Raw genomic sequence first — 18,787 nt, forward strand, 5'->3', positions numbered from 1 at the left:
GGCACGGGACCGTTTAAAAGGTGTCTCTACCCTGTACGACAATGTTGTCATCGAGGTGTTCCCGCGTTTGTTTACGTTAAACCTAGATGGCGCCACCATACCGTGGCATTCCGTTTCGTGCCTTTGGTTTGTTTTTCACCTTCTTTAACCTGACTTGTTTTTGTTCTGGGAGAAAATCGTTGCCTGAAACATAGTGCTCGCTCGACAAATATGGTCACGTAAGACACTGTACCGTCAATCAATCGGCCAGTATCGTCTGAGACGAGCCCAAAGATCCGCAGTTCTGTGAAGCTAAACAAGCATAGTGCGCGCAGTACCAACAGCAGTACGCATCGGTACTAATATGTTTACATGTGCTTTCGTAACTTGCACTGTTTGTCCCACCATTCTTACGGCTTTAAAAAGAATGTGCCCTAAATTTAAGCGCAAATAGCTCGTTCAGCAAGCTTATAAACTCTGCCTAATTTGCGTTTGCTCTTGCCGCCCTCCGCCAATCGCAGAGCCGTCTCATGTGACATCACAGGTTTTGTTGCGGGAAATGAGCTAGTGGGTCGCATGGCCATTCCCTTTTTTCTTAATTATGTAGCTTATTTGAGCGAAGTTTACGTTAAAAGTGGTGTCAGTATGATTCTAACGAGGCAATCTTTTTAATGAACCAAACTTGTGTTTTCTCTTCATGGCTCCTTTAAGGGCAGTAAAAACTTTTTCCTTAAAGGAGCCATGAAAACAAAATAAAAGTTTGTGTTATTCGAAAGATTTCGTGTTTTATACTGCCCCAGCGCTTGTCCGATTGCAACCGACGCTTTGTTCACTGAGAAATTAATCAATTTAAGTTAAAAGTTTGATTTTCCCGCTAAATCGTGTGTTTTTGTGGTCCGCAATGACATCACAGACCGCCCTGCAACCTAGGGTCCCTTGATTCACGCGTCTGCCGTACAGGGTGGAGACACATATACGCTGGCGCCGCCATTTTGGGTCGCTCGCTCGCCGCCGAAGCAAGTCATGGTATCAAAACCGCGCTACAATTATCGCCACAACGCAGTTAACTGGCGAAGTTTGAATCATTTTATCTGTTTCGCGTTGCCGGGTCGCGTGGGAAACGAAAAGAACGACTCGTTGAGCACGTTGACCAATTGCAGCGGCACGGGACCGTTCAAAGGGTGTCTCCACCCTGTAAGGCAGCATTGACATCGAGGTGTTCACGCGTTTGTTTATGTCAAACCTAGATGGCGCCACCATACCGTGGCATGCCGTTTGGTGCCTTTGGTTTGTTTTTGACCTTCTTTAACCTGACTTGTTTTTGTTCTGGGACAAAACCGTTGCCTGAAACAGTGCCCGCTCGACAAATATGGTCACGTAAGACACCGTAGCGTCAATCAATCGGCCAGTATCGTCTGAGACGACCCCAAAGCTCCGCAGTTCTCTGCAGCTAAACAAGCATAGTGCGCGCAGTACCAACAGCAGTACGCATCGGTACTTCTATGTTTGCATTTGCTTTCGAAACTTACACTGTTTGTCGCACCATTCTTACGGCTTTAAAAAGAATGTGCCCTGAATTTAAGCGCAAATCGCTCGTTCAGCAAGATTATAAACTCTGCCTAATTTGCGTTTGCTTTTGCCGCCCTCCGCCAATCGCAGAGCTGTCTCATGTGGCATCATAGGTTCTGTTGCGGGAAATGAGCTAGTGGGTCGCATGGCCATTCCCTTTTTTCCTAATTATGTAGCTTATTTGAGCGAAGTTTACGCAAAAAGTGGTGTCAGTATGATTCTAACGAGCCAATATTTTTAATGAACTTGAGTTTTCTCTCATGGCTCCTTTAACATAAGCGACAACAGTTTACAAAGAACGCCGCCAGTATTCTTTTTTACCTTGAAAGTATAATGGAAAGTGATTAATTTTGACCACCTGGGGATCTTTAAAGTGCGCCGAAAAACGCCCATGTGCTCGAGATTTTGGTGCACGTTAAAGACCTCCAGGTGGTCAAAATTAATCCGGAGCCCTCCACTAGGGTGCGCCCCATAACCCGTGTAGTTTTGGCGCATTAAACCCCACAATCAGTCAATCAACCAGCCAATCAATCAATCAATCAATCAATCAATCAATCAATCAATCAATCAATCAATCAATCAATCAATCAATCAGTCAGTCAGTCAGTCAGTCAGTCAATCAATCAGTCAATCAACCAGCCAATCAATCAATCAATCAATCAATCAATCAATCAATCAATCAATCAATCAATCAATCAATCAATCAATCAATCTATCAATCAATCAATCAATCAATCAATCAATCAATCAATCAGAAATGAGGACTTCGGTGGAATTACTCTATAAATCCCCCAAAGACTTCTTTTATGTCGGTCTCGCGTAAACCTCTTCCAAACGCGTCCCCACAGCGACCGCTTGTTGCCTTCAGCTTGCTCAGTAGTTTCTCGAGGTCGAAAATGACTCACTATACCTGGCGAAGTTGGGGTGGCGTGGGTTCTTAACTTAGTCCCAATTCACACTTATTCAAACAAATATAGGTCGACGCATTGCGTAGCCTAGCACACTCTTGTTCTAACGTACAAACGGCAGCTCTTTCTTTTTCGCAGAAATGCATCACCGAGTCCTCCCGACGAGGCCAGTGTCCAGGAGCCCGTAGGGAAGAAACGCAGCAGCCTCCGAAAAGATGGTCCCCACAAGAGCCTGAAGCGGGCGCTGGCTCACAGAGACGACGACGGCGACGAGGACGAGTGGCGGTACTACAACAGGAGGTTCCGAAAAAGCTTTGCGGCCACCAAACGTGCGAGTGCGTGCGTCCCCACGTAAAATGCAGCATTACACTTCACTCGCGTGTTTCCTTTCGCAGGAGCTAGCCTATAGACATAAACATCACGTGATAACCTCTGAAGTAATGAGTGTTGGCGAGTATGCCAGCCCAAGCCACAAAAGCCGTGTGAAAATACAGTTAACCGTAGATATAACGAAATCACTGGGATAGAGAACGCTTCGTTATAAATGATACTTCGTTAGAAGCGGGTGTGTTGTGTTTTCTACACACTGCGGCGGGAACTATGAAACGTTTGAATACAGCAAAAATTACAATAAACCGATATCGTCGTCGTCGTCATCATCATCATCATCAGAGCCTATCTACGCCCACTGCAGGGCAAAGGCCTCTCCCATTAACCTCCAATTACCCATTACCCCGGTCCTGTGCTAACTGCGACCAATTTATCCCCGCAAACATCTTGATCTCATCTGCCCATCTAACTTTCTGCCGCCCCCTGCCACGCTTGCCTTCTCTAGGGATCCATTCTGTTACCCTTAATGACCGACGGTTATCTTGCCTTCGCATTACATGTCCTGCCCCCGTCCATTTCTTCTTCTTAATTTATACTAATATGTCCTTAACACGCGTTTGTTCCCTGACACACTCTGCTCTCTTCTTGTCCATTAATGTTACACCTATCATATTCCGTTCCATTGCTCGCTGAGTCGTTCTCAATTTATGTTGAACCCTCTTAGTGAGCCCCCAAGTGTCTGCCCCGTACGTGAGTACAGGTAAGATGTAGCTGTCATACACTTTCTTCTTCAGGGGCAATGGTAGGCTGCCATTCATTATCTGAGAATGCCTGCCGAATGCACTCCAGCCTTCTCATCCTTCGAATTATTTCTGCCTCATAGTTGGGATCTGGGGTCACAATTTTGTTATAACAAGGTTTTACTGTATGTAGCAGCTTTGCATTGAGAATAAACCATGGCAGTAATGGGATGGAGATTGGGAAGGGGTTTGTAGGGACGTCGATCAATACTGTACCGATTGTTGTTGCCCTCTGCTGCCCTTGCAGTGCCTCGCGTGGCGGTGCGTCCCGAACGGCACGAGAAGTGCGACGACGATCGGGACTGCCGCCGGTCGCCGAGCCAGATTTGCGTCAAGCATGCGCGGGAGGCGTTCGGCCGCTGCCAGTGCCCCTTCTACAGGCCGGTCGAAGCAGCCATCGGCGGTGTCCTGCGATGCGTCACCGGTACGTGCCAGCGAGGGCGCCGCCCTATGCATGTCCGCGGTAGAGTTGCTGGAAATGCTCCGTTGGAACACATACCGCTAGTGATGCACGCCGAGACTGCTCTCTGTCGCTCTTTTTCACTCACGCGCAGCCGGCACAAACATGTGCGCACCTACGGGTGCGCGTGTAAACTCGCAAAATTGTGCTTGCTGCCAGACCTTCAGTCTGCTACACGTGGTATGTCAGATGGAAGCAACGCTTAAAAATTACGCCCACCTCCCCTCGCGGGAACCCTGGTGTGATGTGACGCTGAAGGGGGTTCCATTGTGCGTTTCCGTTGGGTCGATTACTCGAATTGCGTGAGCAATCGTCGGGTAATGAGAGAGAGAGAGAGAGAGAGAGAGAGAGAGAGAGAGAGAGAGAGAGAGAGAGAGAGAGAGAGAGAGAGAGAGAGAGAGAGCAAGCGTAGTGCGGACGACCGTCGACTGAGAGACCGGCCGGAGCGCGGCAATCCGCTTATATGCGCAGCGCGCCCGAAGGAGACGAGACCGTGGAGAGAGAGGGCGCTGCACATGCGCACAGCGCGCTGGCACCGCGCGCAACGCCGCCCACCGGCGGAGTGAGAGAGCGCGCCGCACTGCGCGCGCCACAGATGTTGGGGGAGAGGGCGCGCTATCACGGCGAGAGGAGAGGGGGTGAGCGAGAAGAGACGCAGCTGTGCGGACGCGGACAACGACGACACAGGAAGGACAGGGCCACCGGCAAGAGATGCTCCTCTCAGCGTCGCATCTAAAAAACTGTACAATTGCAATAGTAGAAAAAAGTCATTTTCACGTGCTCTTAATTCTCTTCGAGTTTGCCGGTTTGAAAAATTTGTGACAGTTAGGGGATTATAAATATTTAGACTTTTGGCAGTAAAATTACGCCGCAATCGGCAAAACGCCTCCGTTTTTCATTCATTTTACGGATTATCCAGTTCATCCACTTAAAAGTGAATTTCAAGAGGGACGTTGGGAAAACAAACTTCATTCTGTGCTTTAAGGGAAGCATTGATATTCCTAATCATTATTACCATCATTACCCGATTATCAACTCAATTAAACCCGCCGCGGTGGCTCAGTGGTTATGGCGTTGTGCTGCTGAGGCAAAGGATGCAGGCTAGATTCCCGTCCGCGGCGGTCGCTTTTCAGATGGAGGCGAAAAGCAAACACTCCCGTGTGTTCGAGATTTCAGCGCACGTTAAACATCTCCAGGTGGTAAAAATTAATCCGGAGCCCTCCACCACGGCGCGTCTATTTACCTGTACAGCGTCGGCGCGTTAAACCCCACAATCAATCAATCAATCAATCAGCTCAATTATAATATTTAGCCCTACTTATGCCCACTTTAGGGCGAAGGCCTCTCCCATCCGTCTTATCACCAACCACATGCAATACAGTTCGATCAACCGCCTATCCGGCACAGAGACGTGTACTCGTGGCTGTTAGCAGGCTGGATGGGGAGTTTTTAGATTATACTTTGAATGACCATTCCCTACTTTGAATTCATAAAAGCTTTGTACTGGGACGGCATTACTTCTCCGGAGCACGCTTTCATCGTGGCAGTGGGGTTGTCCTCCGAAATACCCGTGCACGAAGCACTGGGAGGGGAAAGATTTCCATATAACCGACAAACGTAGCAGAACGCGAGCCAACCGTTTGCCTTCGTTTCAGTTAAGTGCTGGCCAATTTCTTTCTAGTTACCTTTTCCAGTTGTAACGAAATAACACGAAAGGTTACCTTTGTCATTTGCGATCCTTTCTCGTGCAACCTAATCGAACGTCATACTGCCCGGAATTATGAATTATGAGCTGGGGGAAAATAAATATCGAGAAATTACCCTCACCAGGAAAGCATAAACACCTGGGCCGCTTGCGCTGGACCCCTTTTGCGCTGGAACTAGACCCCTTTTGATCTCCGTTGTTTCCATCGGAGTTCTGACAGTCCAAGCGTTGCCTGTCTTCGAAGATGTTCCGAGGCAATCAGATAATTCTGAGGCGGTAGAAGTCGCTGCGCTTGGTATAAAATGGTAAAATGGGACAGCTTTTTAAGGGGGATCCCACTGCTCCAACTTGAAAGACAGTCGGTCCCGGGGTATTCCGTCTTTCCTCCAGTTGATGGGCGGTTCCTGGGAGAAATTATAACACACCGCGGAAGTGCAACTCCAAAACAGTGTTTCGAATCAGCGAAGAAAGAACTGCATGTAATACAACGTTGACGTCCGAGTAATGTCTAAGAAACAGCGTATACGCCTCGAGCTTCGCGATCGCTGCGCCGCCTGCCGCCGCTTCCCCGCGGCGTTGACGGGATTTGCGCTGCGTGACTGATAGGGGTTCGTGCAGTGTTTTGGTTCTATTTCGCTTCTTTTCGCCTTTCCGCACCATAAAAAAACTTGTTATGGTGACGACTATAGGAAAAGAGTACGTTTAGGTCACTTAAAAAGCAGCTGCGTCTTCGTAGAGTACGCGATCGCCTGCAAGAGCTACCCGGGGACGCGGTTCTGCGCGCTTCGTCGCCGCTCTTCCGGGCATCGGCGACGGCAGCAACATATCACCCATGTCACCTCCAAAACATCAGTCACAAATGAATTCTATTGACGCCTCGTTTAGACCTGATACTGGCACAATGAGAGGTTCGCTTCATTTTGCAGCGTGGACAACGAATGCGGCTTCGTTCCGTATATATACGCCGCAGAAAAATATGTTTCGGGGATGTGATTACCCAATCCCGGACAATAACTTATGCCTTTTATAAGAATATAAACCATGCGAAAATGTAAAGTATATTCCAAGCCTGTGCGTCGTTAAATATGTGCCCACACACGCCATATGAAACCACAGAAAAATAAATGCTGTGCCAATGCGGAATTTAGGAACATAATAACTCTAACGGAAATGAAAAAAAAAAAAAACAGAGCAGCTTCTGGTATGCTAAAGACGTTCGTCTAAACTTAAGCCAGGTAGGTTTCACTAGACCAACCATACGCGAAATGCACTGCTATTTCGCAAGAAATCGGTAGGGGGGGGGGGGGGGGGTCAGGGAGGGGGACGCCGTGTACAAATGCGGAGCGGAATCGAGCAATAAAGGTTTTAGTAATCCCACACATAAATCTCGCGTTCACTTTCCTTTTGTTTTTCTACTTCAACGAAGAGCTGATCGTACGGCGGACGCATTTTTGGAAGTACACAGGGTAGGCTGTTCAACAAGCGATGGAATGTGTCGTTGGAAGAGTGTGGTATGTGATAAGGCCCTCTGATTTCAATTTCTGCTTTATTCTGCAGGCTCCCTGTGCCATATGACGATATTTCGAAGAAGCATTTAGTCGCGGACGCGGATTGTATTATAAGCCCGTCTCCGCGCTGGTCGCAGAGGATATATGTAGCAAATGAAGGTCTGCGGGCGCGCACCTCACGACAAGACGACTCTGACGTGTGCTGATCCCCGAGTATAATTATGCATTGTCCATCGTACTTTTGTTGAATATTACCGAAATTAACACAGACTGGCTTGTAAATGGTGGTGATCAATATCTGAGGTATAATATTGGCAAACGTAACTGGTGTGCTGTCAGGTATGAGTGCTCCGCTGATTATGTAAGCGCACAAAACCGATTTAAATCGTAGTGTATAGCCGTAGCATGAACATCTGAGGAACCGGTGGTTACGGAGACACGGCTAGTAAATTCAGGTCAGTGTAACTACAATCGGCTCCGACATACGCCGGTTCCGCGACGCTGGCCTGTGACACACACCTGGCGCTTATACAGACCGAAAATACCACACTAAGATCGCGTCGGAAACATTTACACTCTCGTAAACACACCCCATTTGCGAACAGAGTGACTGCTCCACACAAACATGAATTTCAAACGCCCACAAACGGTAAATCTCAGTCGTGGACGTGCCGCAAAAGCAGCGGCGGCACTGGGGAGCGGGGCGCGGACTCCCGCGCCTGCTTTCGAAACGGGCCGCTAGGGGGATTTCAGTGGCGCCCCTACAGGCCGCGCTCGAGGCGTATACCCGGAACTTAGCGTAGCCGGCAGCCATGTAAACACAGTGTTAAGGGTCGGTTGTGGTGGCGCACTTGTGCTGTTGGCTTCGCGGGGAGCGAAATTTTTAGGGTAACAGCTCTTCACAGCAGCCCCTCCCCTTTGCTGATGCACTATAGTAATCCTTCGTTATAACGAAGTCAGCGGGACGGCGAAAACATTTGTTGTCAGTGGCATTTCGATATAAGTGACCATCGAGGAAAGGTACAGCGGGTAAACTTTAATGGCGCCACAACTACGAGGAATCAAAACACAATGTAGTCAGTGAAGCAAAATTTATTCCGGTGCGAAAAAGGCAGTGAGCTTCGGCTGTTTCGTGTTCTTGCAGGGCTTCTCCAAACCGCTTCTCCAATTTGACCAAGCAGCGACTGGCGTCCGAACGCCTCCCATACTGCAGATCGAGCGAAGACAATGGCCTATTTTATAAAGGGGGTGGGGGGCTAGTGCGGGCGTCAGGGAACGCTACGAAAATTTCGCGCTGGAAAGCGACTCGAGTCCGAGGTTGTTTTTGTTGAGCTCAAAAAAACAACGATTACCGCTCATTGGGGGTACACATCGCAATCATGAAAATTGACCTGTTTTGCACTAGGGTTGTTGCATGATCACTGGGCAGTTTTTTTTTTTTCCGGGGTTTGCAAAACAAAAGTTTTTCGGCAGCCTGCTGTCGACGACACTGCTAATTCTAGGCTTCGAGTGTCAGGGTTCGCGCACCGTCGCGTCCACGCCATTGACCGATGTCTAAGAACAAACTTCAATCACCCTACCACGCATTTGGACCGTTTATCTAAAGTCGGGTGATGCGAATCCAGCATGACCAGCTCGAGAAAATCGCCGGGGAAACATCATGTTGTTAACCCGCCATGTTGACCGCCTGACTCGCCATTGGGTCGCCTCCGCTTGGCGACGCCTCCGCTCGCCACTTCGCTCTAAGCGGGTCCAGTTCTTCATGCGCTTCGAGTAATGGGGCCCAAAATGCATGCGTTTGGGTTGGGACCAGAAGAAATTTCTAGTAAAGCGATATTTCGACTAAACCGATTTCGTTGTAACGAGGGGTTACTGAACTGTCGTGAATGGTTTTCGTTTCGCTTCCAAACAGTCGGGAGAAGTGCGTAAGTGTGGCATGCCCTTGTCCTCGCAGCCAAGGACCTCTACGAGGAGTGCCGGGCGACAGAGGAGTGCACGGCGACCAATCCGTACCTGCAGTGCATCAACAGGCTGTGTACCTGCCCGCCTCCGCATGTCCTCAAGGACCAGACGGAATGCGTGAGCAGTGAGTGTCCTCTTCCCCCCCCCCCCCCCCCCCCCCCCCTTTCAGCCCGCGCCCGCTAAAGCGGTTGTTGCGTTCATGAAAAATAAAGTTATAAAGTACTAGTGCGAAGTATATTATAGAGACAATCTATCTGTAGTATATTATAGTGCGAAGCAAATTATAGAGACAATCTATCTGACGTCGGAAAAAGTGCATAAACAAGATCCTTACCTTCATTAAGTCAACATTTATAACAGGAAAATGCATGCGTGTAATATTAGAGCCAATTTCCTAATTCCCATATTACGTGACGCGACGGCCACGCTCCAAACGGTGCTTTCACTGTGGGGGACTCAGATTTACTAGGAATATTCCCTTTCACTTGGCGCTTGCACGTACACTCCAAAGTCTCCGTAGGCCGTGTTCACTACAGCGCTCCAGAATGACTAATTCAGATGACCAAGTGCACAGATTTGACGAATGACGAAGCCCATCATATGAACTAACTAAAAAGGTGCATGTGCAAGGGGCGAGGCGCAAGTTCAATTCGTTTTGCATCCCTGCGCAGATGCCCTTTTTCATTCAAATTATACTCGCGGCCGCGTTATTCGTCGAATTTGCACACTAGGCCACTTCGATTGGTCATTCAGGAGCGCTCTGATGAAGACGCGCCACGGGGACTTCTTAGAGTGTGGAGAGTTCAAAACCAAGTTTTGAAGGCAAGCTCAAAACAAAACATTCCGAGGAACTGCGGCAGTACGTATAAAAATAACCTATAAAACATGCGTCAAGTCACTTTGTGTAATGGTTTAAGCAAAAAATATATCGCAGTTTTGATTTGAGACTCTGAGGCGTTGATGCATAGGAAACATTGAGCTCGAACATACTCGCGATGAAACTAAAATTAAAATTACGGTCCTCTACGATTTTATGTAAGAAAAAAGTCACGCAAATGAGCAATATGCTAAAAGCTGATTGGTCAAACTTTCAGGATGTAATCGATAATCAATAACTTCTGCTGTTCATTTATAACAAGATTCTAGAACGTGAGAATAACATTTCGGAATATTCGGGAAGGAGGGGATATCGATAGACAAATATTCTTGTTTTTAGTAATGTGCTGTCATGGGTTGCTGCTTTCGGGCTGTAATAGAATACGTGGTTCTTGGAAAATAAACTTACTTTTAGTCATCTGCTGCCACGGCTTACTATAATTATCCATGTTAAAGGAGAATAAGCGGTTCTCGAATCACATTCTAGTTTTCAGCAATTTGCTGTCATGGGTTCCTATATTGGGGTTCTAGGAGCATAAGCGCTTCTCGGAAAACATTTTTTTTCAGTAATCTGCTGTCGTACGTTGCTCGTGCATTGTAGTTAATATCGGCGTTCCTTGTGGGCTGATATTTTCTTCATTTAGCGTATAAACAGACATGGTCTTTGCAACACTAATGAGAGCAATTCCGAAAACCACGAAAATACGATTAATTTGAATTTCGTAAAGCACCGTTAGTGAGTGGTGCACCTGTTGACTGGGTGCAGTGGTTGCCCATGGTTTGGAATTGACGTGGCGTAGCATATGTGGAAAAGCCAAAGCGTTGGGGCATAATCCTCCTGTTTCGTGCGAGAACGCTCGACGAGAAAAGTGGAGCTAACGTGAAAGCTGGCGTGACGTAGTTGCTTTTCCTTCTTTCACAGACGATATTATTCCGGGTTGGGCCGCCTGGGTGATCGGGCTGTCCGTCGTTACCGTCACGGGGGTCCTGCTATCCGTCTTCATTGTTTCAAAACGGTGAGTCAGCGACGATTCCTTCAGTTTGTTTCAGTTTATTATCATTAGGAAAATATACGGCGCACGCCATGCGCTGCTTACTAATATGCAGATAAGGGTCCCAGAGGCTGGCAATGTAATGGGACCCATTGTAATTCAATTTGCAAACAAAAAAAAGAGAAAATCTTAGTAAGTAGCAAACGTTAAGATGGGTTGGTAATTTAATGAACAAAGGGAAGTAATTATACCAAAAAGTGAAAGAAAAGAATAGTCAGCGATAAAATACATGCAATGAATGACCATAGATGTAGTAAGATATAAACAAACCAAAACTCTCAACATTGTAGGGCCCCTGTGTACATTGCATGTGTATCTTTTTTTTTTAGTTTAAATAAAGACTGCAAACGTCGATGCTACAAGAATCCTGCGGCCGAGCTCTTGTAGCCTGGAATCCACTACTTTTAATTCTGCCACCTTCAAGGGTCCATGTAGGGGTGCTGATGAACGCTTGCTCTTTTCTTAACTGGGAGCGCTGCCAAAGGAAAGGTATAGCTATTATCACCAGACGAGAACAGCGCTCCTTGATCGTCTCGAACCGCAGATACCTCTTGTAGAGACTGCTTTGCTAAAGTTGTGCGACTTGTCGTTCACGAAAATTGATAAAAGCCGAGTTCTGAGAATGCCAATGCTGCAGCACTTCTTGTTTACGGAGTAACAATAAAAGTATGCAGGATTTTCTAGGGATGCATCCAAAACTGCCTCAAACCACACGGGCCCGATCCAAATCCACACGGACCCGATTTTGGGCCGTGTAAGAGCAAGAACCTGAATTTCAAAAGCAGCATTTTTTACGGCAGAGGCGTATGGTTTCTTCCTTGTTTTCAGTCACATAGCCCAACATAAAATTCGCAAGTCTATCGTCGTAACAATTTTTTTAGCGCTGTACACGCATTCTTATCTAAGAAGTCTTGTAAAAAAGATGTTATTAATCTAGTGCATAAAACCGTTACGTCAGAATATGTTATATCTTAAAGTGACCGTTTGCTGGGTTCCAGGCCACTGTGTGATCACCTGGAATGAGACCATTGATCAAAGGGACGCTGCTTCTGAACCTAAGTATAAAGTGGACATAACAATACCCTACACCGACCTCAAGCCACACATCAGACAACACCTCTGTAAAAAAAATTCCAAGCAGACTAGAGCACGCAGACAGGTAACACATTACACGCAGTAAAACCACACTTAGGACGATACTGACTGATCAATAGATTCATCGAAGTTGCCTTAGCTAGATTACGGACAGGCCACACGCATGCGGCCCACTCTCACCTGCTATCTGTTTCTTCATGACCCCTGTGCAGCAGGTGCGGAGAACACCTATCCGTAATCCATGTTCTAATATAATCAAAGGCACTCGACAGAACGCGACAAAAACACTTTGCCGAACTGTACAGATAAAATACCCCACTCCACCCATCGTTCTTTTTGTCCAACGATCCTGTCCGTGACATCTTTTCAGCGCATTTTTAAGCACTTGTACAAGAAAACATTTTTACAGAGTATTTCATATCAGGCATAATCAAAACCCGACCCTCTACACCAGCCATCTTCATTGTCTTTAATTGATTTTACTCTGTTTTGCTTACCGGCTTTAGTACTTACCTTTTCATCACTGTTGGTTAATCATTTCCCTTTGGCGCTAGTTGCCCTAGTTGGCTACCCGCCATAAAAATCAAACCATCATCATCTTCAACCACTGCTCTAGGAACATGGGGCATAGACCACCGTAAACACCATCAGAAACTTCATCCAAGCATTCATTGGTCGCACAGAGCGGGGGGAAATTCTCTATTACATTCTAGTGGTGTGCATCCTACCCATCTTGAAAATTTGTGCTTCGTCTTTCGTCTTTGTGCCCTGAGTTAAATTTAGGCTGACTAGTATTTAGATCGAATACTTTCGTTACAAGCGGATTTGTCGCATTCTTCTCCATAGTTCCCTGACTGTTTTTGCCCCTGCAGTAATATTAGTTGCTGGTGCGGTCCCCTGTCGCCGTTCGCCCACATCGCACCTTCTAATGCGATGACAGGAAGAAGTCCGCCTCGGGTTCGAGCAACGGCAATACGACGGACGCCTTCACTCATCCGGAGGCGAACAATTGCAACCGGCAGCGGTCCTACGAAATGCAGCCGGAGAGGTCCGGGCTCGATTCGCACTATGACCGCTATGGGTACTCGGGAGGCTACCAGTCCAGCGGTACGCAGAGTCGCTCCAACCAGCCTCTAGGGAGTGACTGGCATGGGAGGCAAGTGTTCACTCATTTCCCTGTGACAATGTTCAAACTGAATGCAGAATTATAACAGAGGACATGTAGTACCTGTACATAATACACAGTATAGCTGACCGTGACTACTGTGTGGCTTATGTCGTTGGCAGGCTCTACTAACGCATTGTGCCCCCTAAAATGTACCGGGTGCCATATCAAAAGCATTTTTCTCGGCTGCTGTATCTCTCAATTCTGTAACATCTGATGTCTTGTTGCGTAGGAAGAGACGTCTCAATTTTGCGTCCTTCCACTCACGTGTTCGTTCAATTTCGCTTTTCCATCCGCCCTTCACGTGACATTCCTCGGCTTTTAGTGTCCCCATGACCCTCCGGCTCCAGCGCACGGGAACGAAGAGACACAAAATGGGTATCCTCCCTAGTTTCTAATTCCGCCCCGGCACGTTAGACCACATTACGGGAGAAAAGCTTAGTAGAGGCCCTCACGTCGCCTCTTCTGATGTCGGAAAGGACATTTTCGGAGGTCGCCCTTTTTTATTCCATTTTGCGCCCGTGCGCCACCTCCTCCGCCTCCCCTAGTTCTCCTGTCGTGTGCTTCGTCACTGCTTGCCATCCATTTTCTACCAGCTGGGTCGTGCAGTGACGTATGGTCTCGGGGTGCCGGCCTTCGGCTAGGACGCGGTTGCCAGTGGCCTCCGATGAGTGTAAAAAAATTAGCGGTGGCTTAGCTCGGCTATGCCAGGATATACGTAGCGTGAGCTAAGGTTGAGCTGGTTATTCTTAGACTTCCTCGTTGTCTAGGATTAGCTGATCATCATGATTACTGCTGCTAAAACGATTTCCAGTCCAATCCAGTCCAATCCAGTCGCGGCGGCGGCGGCTCCGGCGCGCCAGCTGTGCGTCGTGAGACGTCACTGCTCCTCGCGCATGCTCAGCACGGTTCTCCAGGAGCCACGCGAACTGCTCAACCTCGGCCAGTGTATCTCACGCTACAAAAAAACAGTGCGACTTCCTCCACACTTCTCCTGATGCACCGGTGACCGCCGGGGCCTCTCGTAAGCTTTATTTCCTCCAAGGTCAGTTTCACACGGCAGGGGTTGCCACACCGTCCTTCAATACCGAGGCTGCACACTGCATGGCGCGATCACAAACACTCAAGCGGCGAAAAGCGAAAACGCCCCTGTGTTGGAGATTTCCGTGCAGGTTAAAGAACCCCAGGAGGCCAAAATTATATATATCGCAGCCTTTCACTACGGCGCGACCGGCGCCTGTGTAGCGTCGGCGTGTTTTATGACTTATAATCAACAACAGTTAAGTGAAGCCTGGCGATGCTGTACCACCCCTGCACGCCTGCATTTGCGATGAACCACAGTCTTCGTTCACTGGTTTCCGCCTATATACAGTAATCCCTCCTTATAACGACATCGCTTTATTCGAACTTTTTTGTGGTTTCCGCCGCAGTGTATAGAAAACACATCATGCCCGCTTTTAGCGAAGTATTGCTTATAAGAAAGTTTCTGTCCCGAGGCATTTTTAAGGGTGAAGGTTTACTGTACACACTATTCTAGAACAACTGTACGCTATAGGGAGAGTGAGCCAATTCAGGGTGACGCCACAAGTTGGGTATTGTTCGTTGCGAGACCTGTGTGGCTATTTTATAATTTGATGCCAGTCAGGTACACGGGTAGTTGAGTGAGCGCCCCCTCAGTACTTTTCACCGGTGGTCATTGACTGCGCTACATCTTGGGTGAAGAACAATAGCCATGAACTTACCTCGTGGTACTGCGAAGTTGTAATCACATGTTTAGCCTTGCAAAGCGAACCTCTGAATGATTTTAGCCAACAATTGAATCTCGCAGACTTACGTGCTGGGCGGTGGTTGCAGATTACACAAAATTATGGCTGACTTCCAAGCATTCGTCAGTTGCCAACCTGAAGCATTCCAGCTTGTGCTGCAATGGGATACTCGAAGAGTAACGTGAAGCGTTAAGCCAATAACGACTCGGTTATAAGCGTAGCGCTTAACATTTATGCCATGACTGCCCAATGAACGTAACAAATCGGACTATGACGTCACTTGTGGTCTTCTGCGAATTCCCCATTCCTCTCTGTGATATCAAGCATGCGTGATCAGGCTTTGTGCTACACAAGTAGTCTCGCTGTGTTTCGCGCAACCGCGAATGGTTTAGCCTGGGAAAGTTAGCGCTGAAAACAAACTAAACAGTGGCGGTAGATTTAACAACTTCTTTTGGGAGGAGCTTCGCCAAAAGAAAAGGGCAAACTGCAATTTATTAACTATACAGTGACAAATAGGTATATTGAATTTCAGCTATGTGGCTAAAGCTCCTGTCGGAAATTAACATTTATTTCTAAGGAGCCAAGTATTGTGCTCGGTGATGGGAGATCTTGAGGATGTAGAAAAGGCTTATTTAGAACCTTGAAAAACGTAATTGGGCCTCGAATTCTTTTCTCGTTTTACCGGCTCAATGTTTCAAACCTGGGGAATCTTTTTTTAGAACTTGTGAAATAAGTATTGATGCCAAACCGATGCGTGTTGTTCTTGTCAAGAAGGGGGCTGTTTTTCTGGTTGGTTGGAAATAATTGATATAGCCATTGCTATCAACCTGATCATTTCCCGGTACTCTGGTATCGCCCTGCGTATTGCCCGAGTACCCATTTAGGTGCCGTTTCGTCACACCAGAATGGTACCCCCGGCAACCCGGACATGGGGCACTTGAAATAGTTCCTTTCTCTGTCTTTCTCAATAAAGTCTTCTAGTAACAATATACTAACGTCCTATCTCGACTAGTTAAGCTTTCTGACTTATTAAGGTCTGATACGTTCACAGAATTAATCAACACAGCGTTGGTTCAGGATAAAATCCAAGCAGTCCAAGCAACATGTTAGCTAGGTCTAGCCGAAGCCGGTTCGAAACCATGGCAAAACACTACGAACTACTTTCAAACACCTCGGCTTATTCAAAGTGGCTTGAAATTTTTTTCATTAAACCATTTTTGCTTTAAATTTCCGTAAAAATGTGTAGCACTGTCGGGAAACGAACGAGCGACCACATAATTAGCAGCAGACCAATTTGGTCACTGGGTCACTGTGGCTGATATGATTAGCGTTGAGTGTAATTTTTAGTACCCAATCAAACTGAAAACTCAAGGCTAAGAGGAAGCACCAGTGGCCTGAAATGTATTCTTTAAATGGTGGTGGAAAACATTGCAAATCTGATTACGCGGCCTGGCAGTGTCGGTCAGGGGCGAAGGCCTGAAGTACCACGACATTTAAAAAAAAAAAGTACTCTTCACGCTTGTTGCAGAAAGTGTCGGCAGTATCGAAGTACGCGAATCTTAGATACCATCTTAAGATGCGTAGGAGAAAGAGGGAAAATGAGCTTTACCGTTGCTACAAAATAGTTCTCACTGGGAACAGTGCGAGTTGTTCAGGACTTCCCTTTTCTAGTCCACGGGCCTACGGAGAGACCCGTACAGGCTCAACTTATAAAGGCCGAGGGTCCTCCAGAACTGGACCGGTCGAGGCCGCTTCCCACAGCTCCAATGTGGGTCATTAGTGTGGAGGAACTGCCGTGTTACATGGCTAGTAGAATTTTATGCAATGCGGATGACCTAGTAGGCACTGGGAGGAATTTTACCAGTATATATAAGCATCCATATTTCACATTTGCACTACGGGTACTGTGTGTGGGTTAGACTATAGCTATCTTTATTTCCTTCCCAGCACGCACCTACAAACCCAGTACCACATGTTCCTTTCAGGACCACCGATGGTCCGGCCGGACTCGGTAGCGTCAGTGGTAGCACCGCGGACCGTGCGAGGGCGGTGTGGGCCAAGCAGGCGTTCCGGTCCATGGCGTCGCCCATCTACCAGAGCAAACTGGTCCAGCGACTGATGACCAGCAGGGGCACCTCTATCTCCCATCCGGACTCATCCAGCGCCGAGCCCCGGGCGCCTCTTAATCGCCGCACCAGCAGCCTTCAGCGACCAGCATCGCCCCGCTACAGCGAGGTCCCGCGTCCGGATCCTCTGCGGAATACGCCCTCCGGTCCGCGGCCTCAGTGCTCTTCGCAGCCCCAGCGGAGGCCTCCGGCCACGGCCACGTGCAGCGACGAGGCCTCTTCGTTCCGCTCTTTCCCGGTCCCCGGGGCGCGCTCCGAAAGGTCGTCCCAGCGCTACGAGGCCAATGACCACGAAGATGGGGAGTCAGCGCCCCCGGCCAGGTTGCGCAGCCGCAGTAGCTCGCGCTACGACGCGACCGTGGCGCCGCGCGACCTCCGTGATCGCAGCGAATCGGACAACGCCATGCATGCGTCCTCGTCGCCGCGCAGGGTGTTCTTTGCGGACTACGGGGAGTAGAAAGAAAATATACGAGTGCATATGTGTGTCCTGATTAATCCAGTGTCTGTAAATGCAAGCTTTCACGCTGAAATAGGCGATATGTATGAAGTACATTGGCGGGTGTAATCTAAATATTTATTGTGCATGGGGCGGAGAAGTAGGGAGTTGGCGGATAAGGACTATTACGCGTGTGACTTGAGAAGGTTGCTGAGATCTCTGAGGCTTACGTCGTCTTTCCTACTATTTCCCTCACCTCGATGCATACCCCTTCGGGGAACAGGGCTATGGGGGACGTCATTCGCACTGTAATACGCCAAGTGAACCAGCGTTGTCATTTCACCGCGAATCCATGTTTGATTCTGCCACTGCCGGGTTGTATAATATATGGTTAAATTGTAGCAGTAGAATAAATGCCGCGCTTTTTTCTGGCCATTAAATGAGTTCTGTTGTTCTTTCCGGTTACTCTCGGCCTTTCTCCTATGGTAATTATTTTGCTTGACGGTTTATAACGGAGAACGATGAGAGAGCCAAGTCTTAGCAACGAATGCACATGAACTAAGCCGGCCACCCGATTTGTTAACGTAAAGGCCAGCCTCCTGGCAGCGAAATTTGACGCATAATATCACGCGGCATCCCCCGTAGAAAGATGCTTTGCTTCATTCCCGTCAACCTCAAACTCCGTACAACATGAAGAGGCGGACGCTTCCGACCGTGTGCCTATGCGAATCCCAAAAGCATCATATGCTGCTTGGCTGCTGAGCAAGCAGGCGCCCAGTGGCGACCTGATGTAGAGTGCAGCGATTGGCTGGAGAGAGAGAGAGAGAGAGAGAGAGAGAGAGAGAGAGAGAGAGAGAGAGAGAGAGAGAGAGAGAGAGAGAGAGAGAGAGAGAGAGGGGGGGGGGTTAAGGAGACGGTGTGGCCACCAGGCAGGTGACCACTAAAGCAGCTCGTTCAACCAAGAGCTCTTAAGTGGCCAGGACGGGGCTGCTCAGCGCGTCTTCCTACTGCTCGCTGCTGGTGATTGGGGGAAAGGATCTTGGGGGCATT

General features: G+C 48.1%; 1 protein-coding gene across 1 annotated transcript; it reads left to right on the forward strand.

Annotated features, from left to right (window-relative positions):
* The first annotated feature begins 1,348 nt into the window (after positions 1-1,348).
* On the forward strand, positions 1,349-17,906 carry LOC144168547 (uncharacterized). The gene is made up of 5 exons (XM_077697506.1): positions 1,349-1,356; positions 2,595-2,787; positions 3,782-4,115; positions 9,214-9,338; positions 17,123-17,906. Exons 1-5 carry the CDS (start codon positions 1,349-1,351, stop codon positions 17,756-17,758), a joined length of 1,296 nt encoding a protein of 431 aa, XP_077553632.1. The 3' UTR covers positions 17,759-17,906.
* Positions 17,907-18,787: the final 881 nt, after the last annotated feature.

Source organism: Haemaphysalis longicornis, unplaced genomic scaffold (genome assembly GCF_048455015.1).
Source record: "Haemaphysalis longicornis isolate Haplotype H1 unplaced genomic scaffold, Haemaphysalis longicornis Haplotype H1 scaffold_2, whole genome shotgun sequence".
Taxonomy (NCBI): domain Eukaryota; kingdom Metazoa; phylum Arthropoda; class Arachnida; order Ixodida; family Ixodidae; genus Haemaphysalis; species Haemaphysalis longicornis.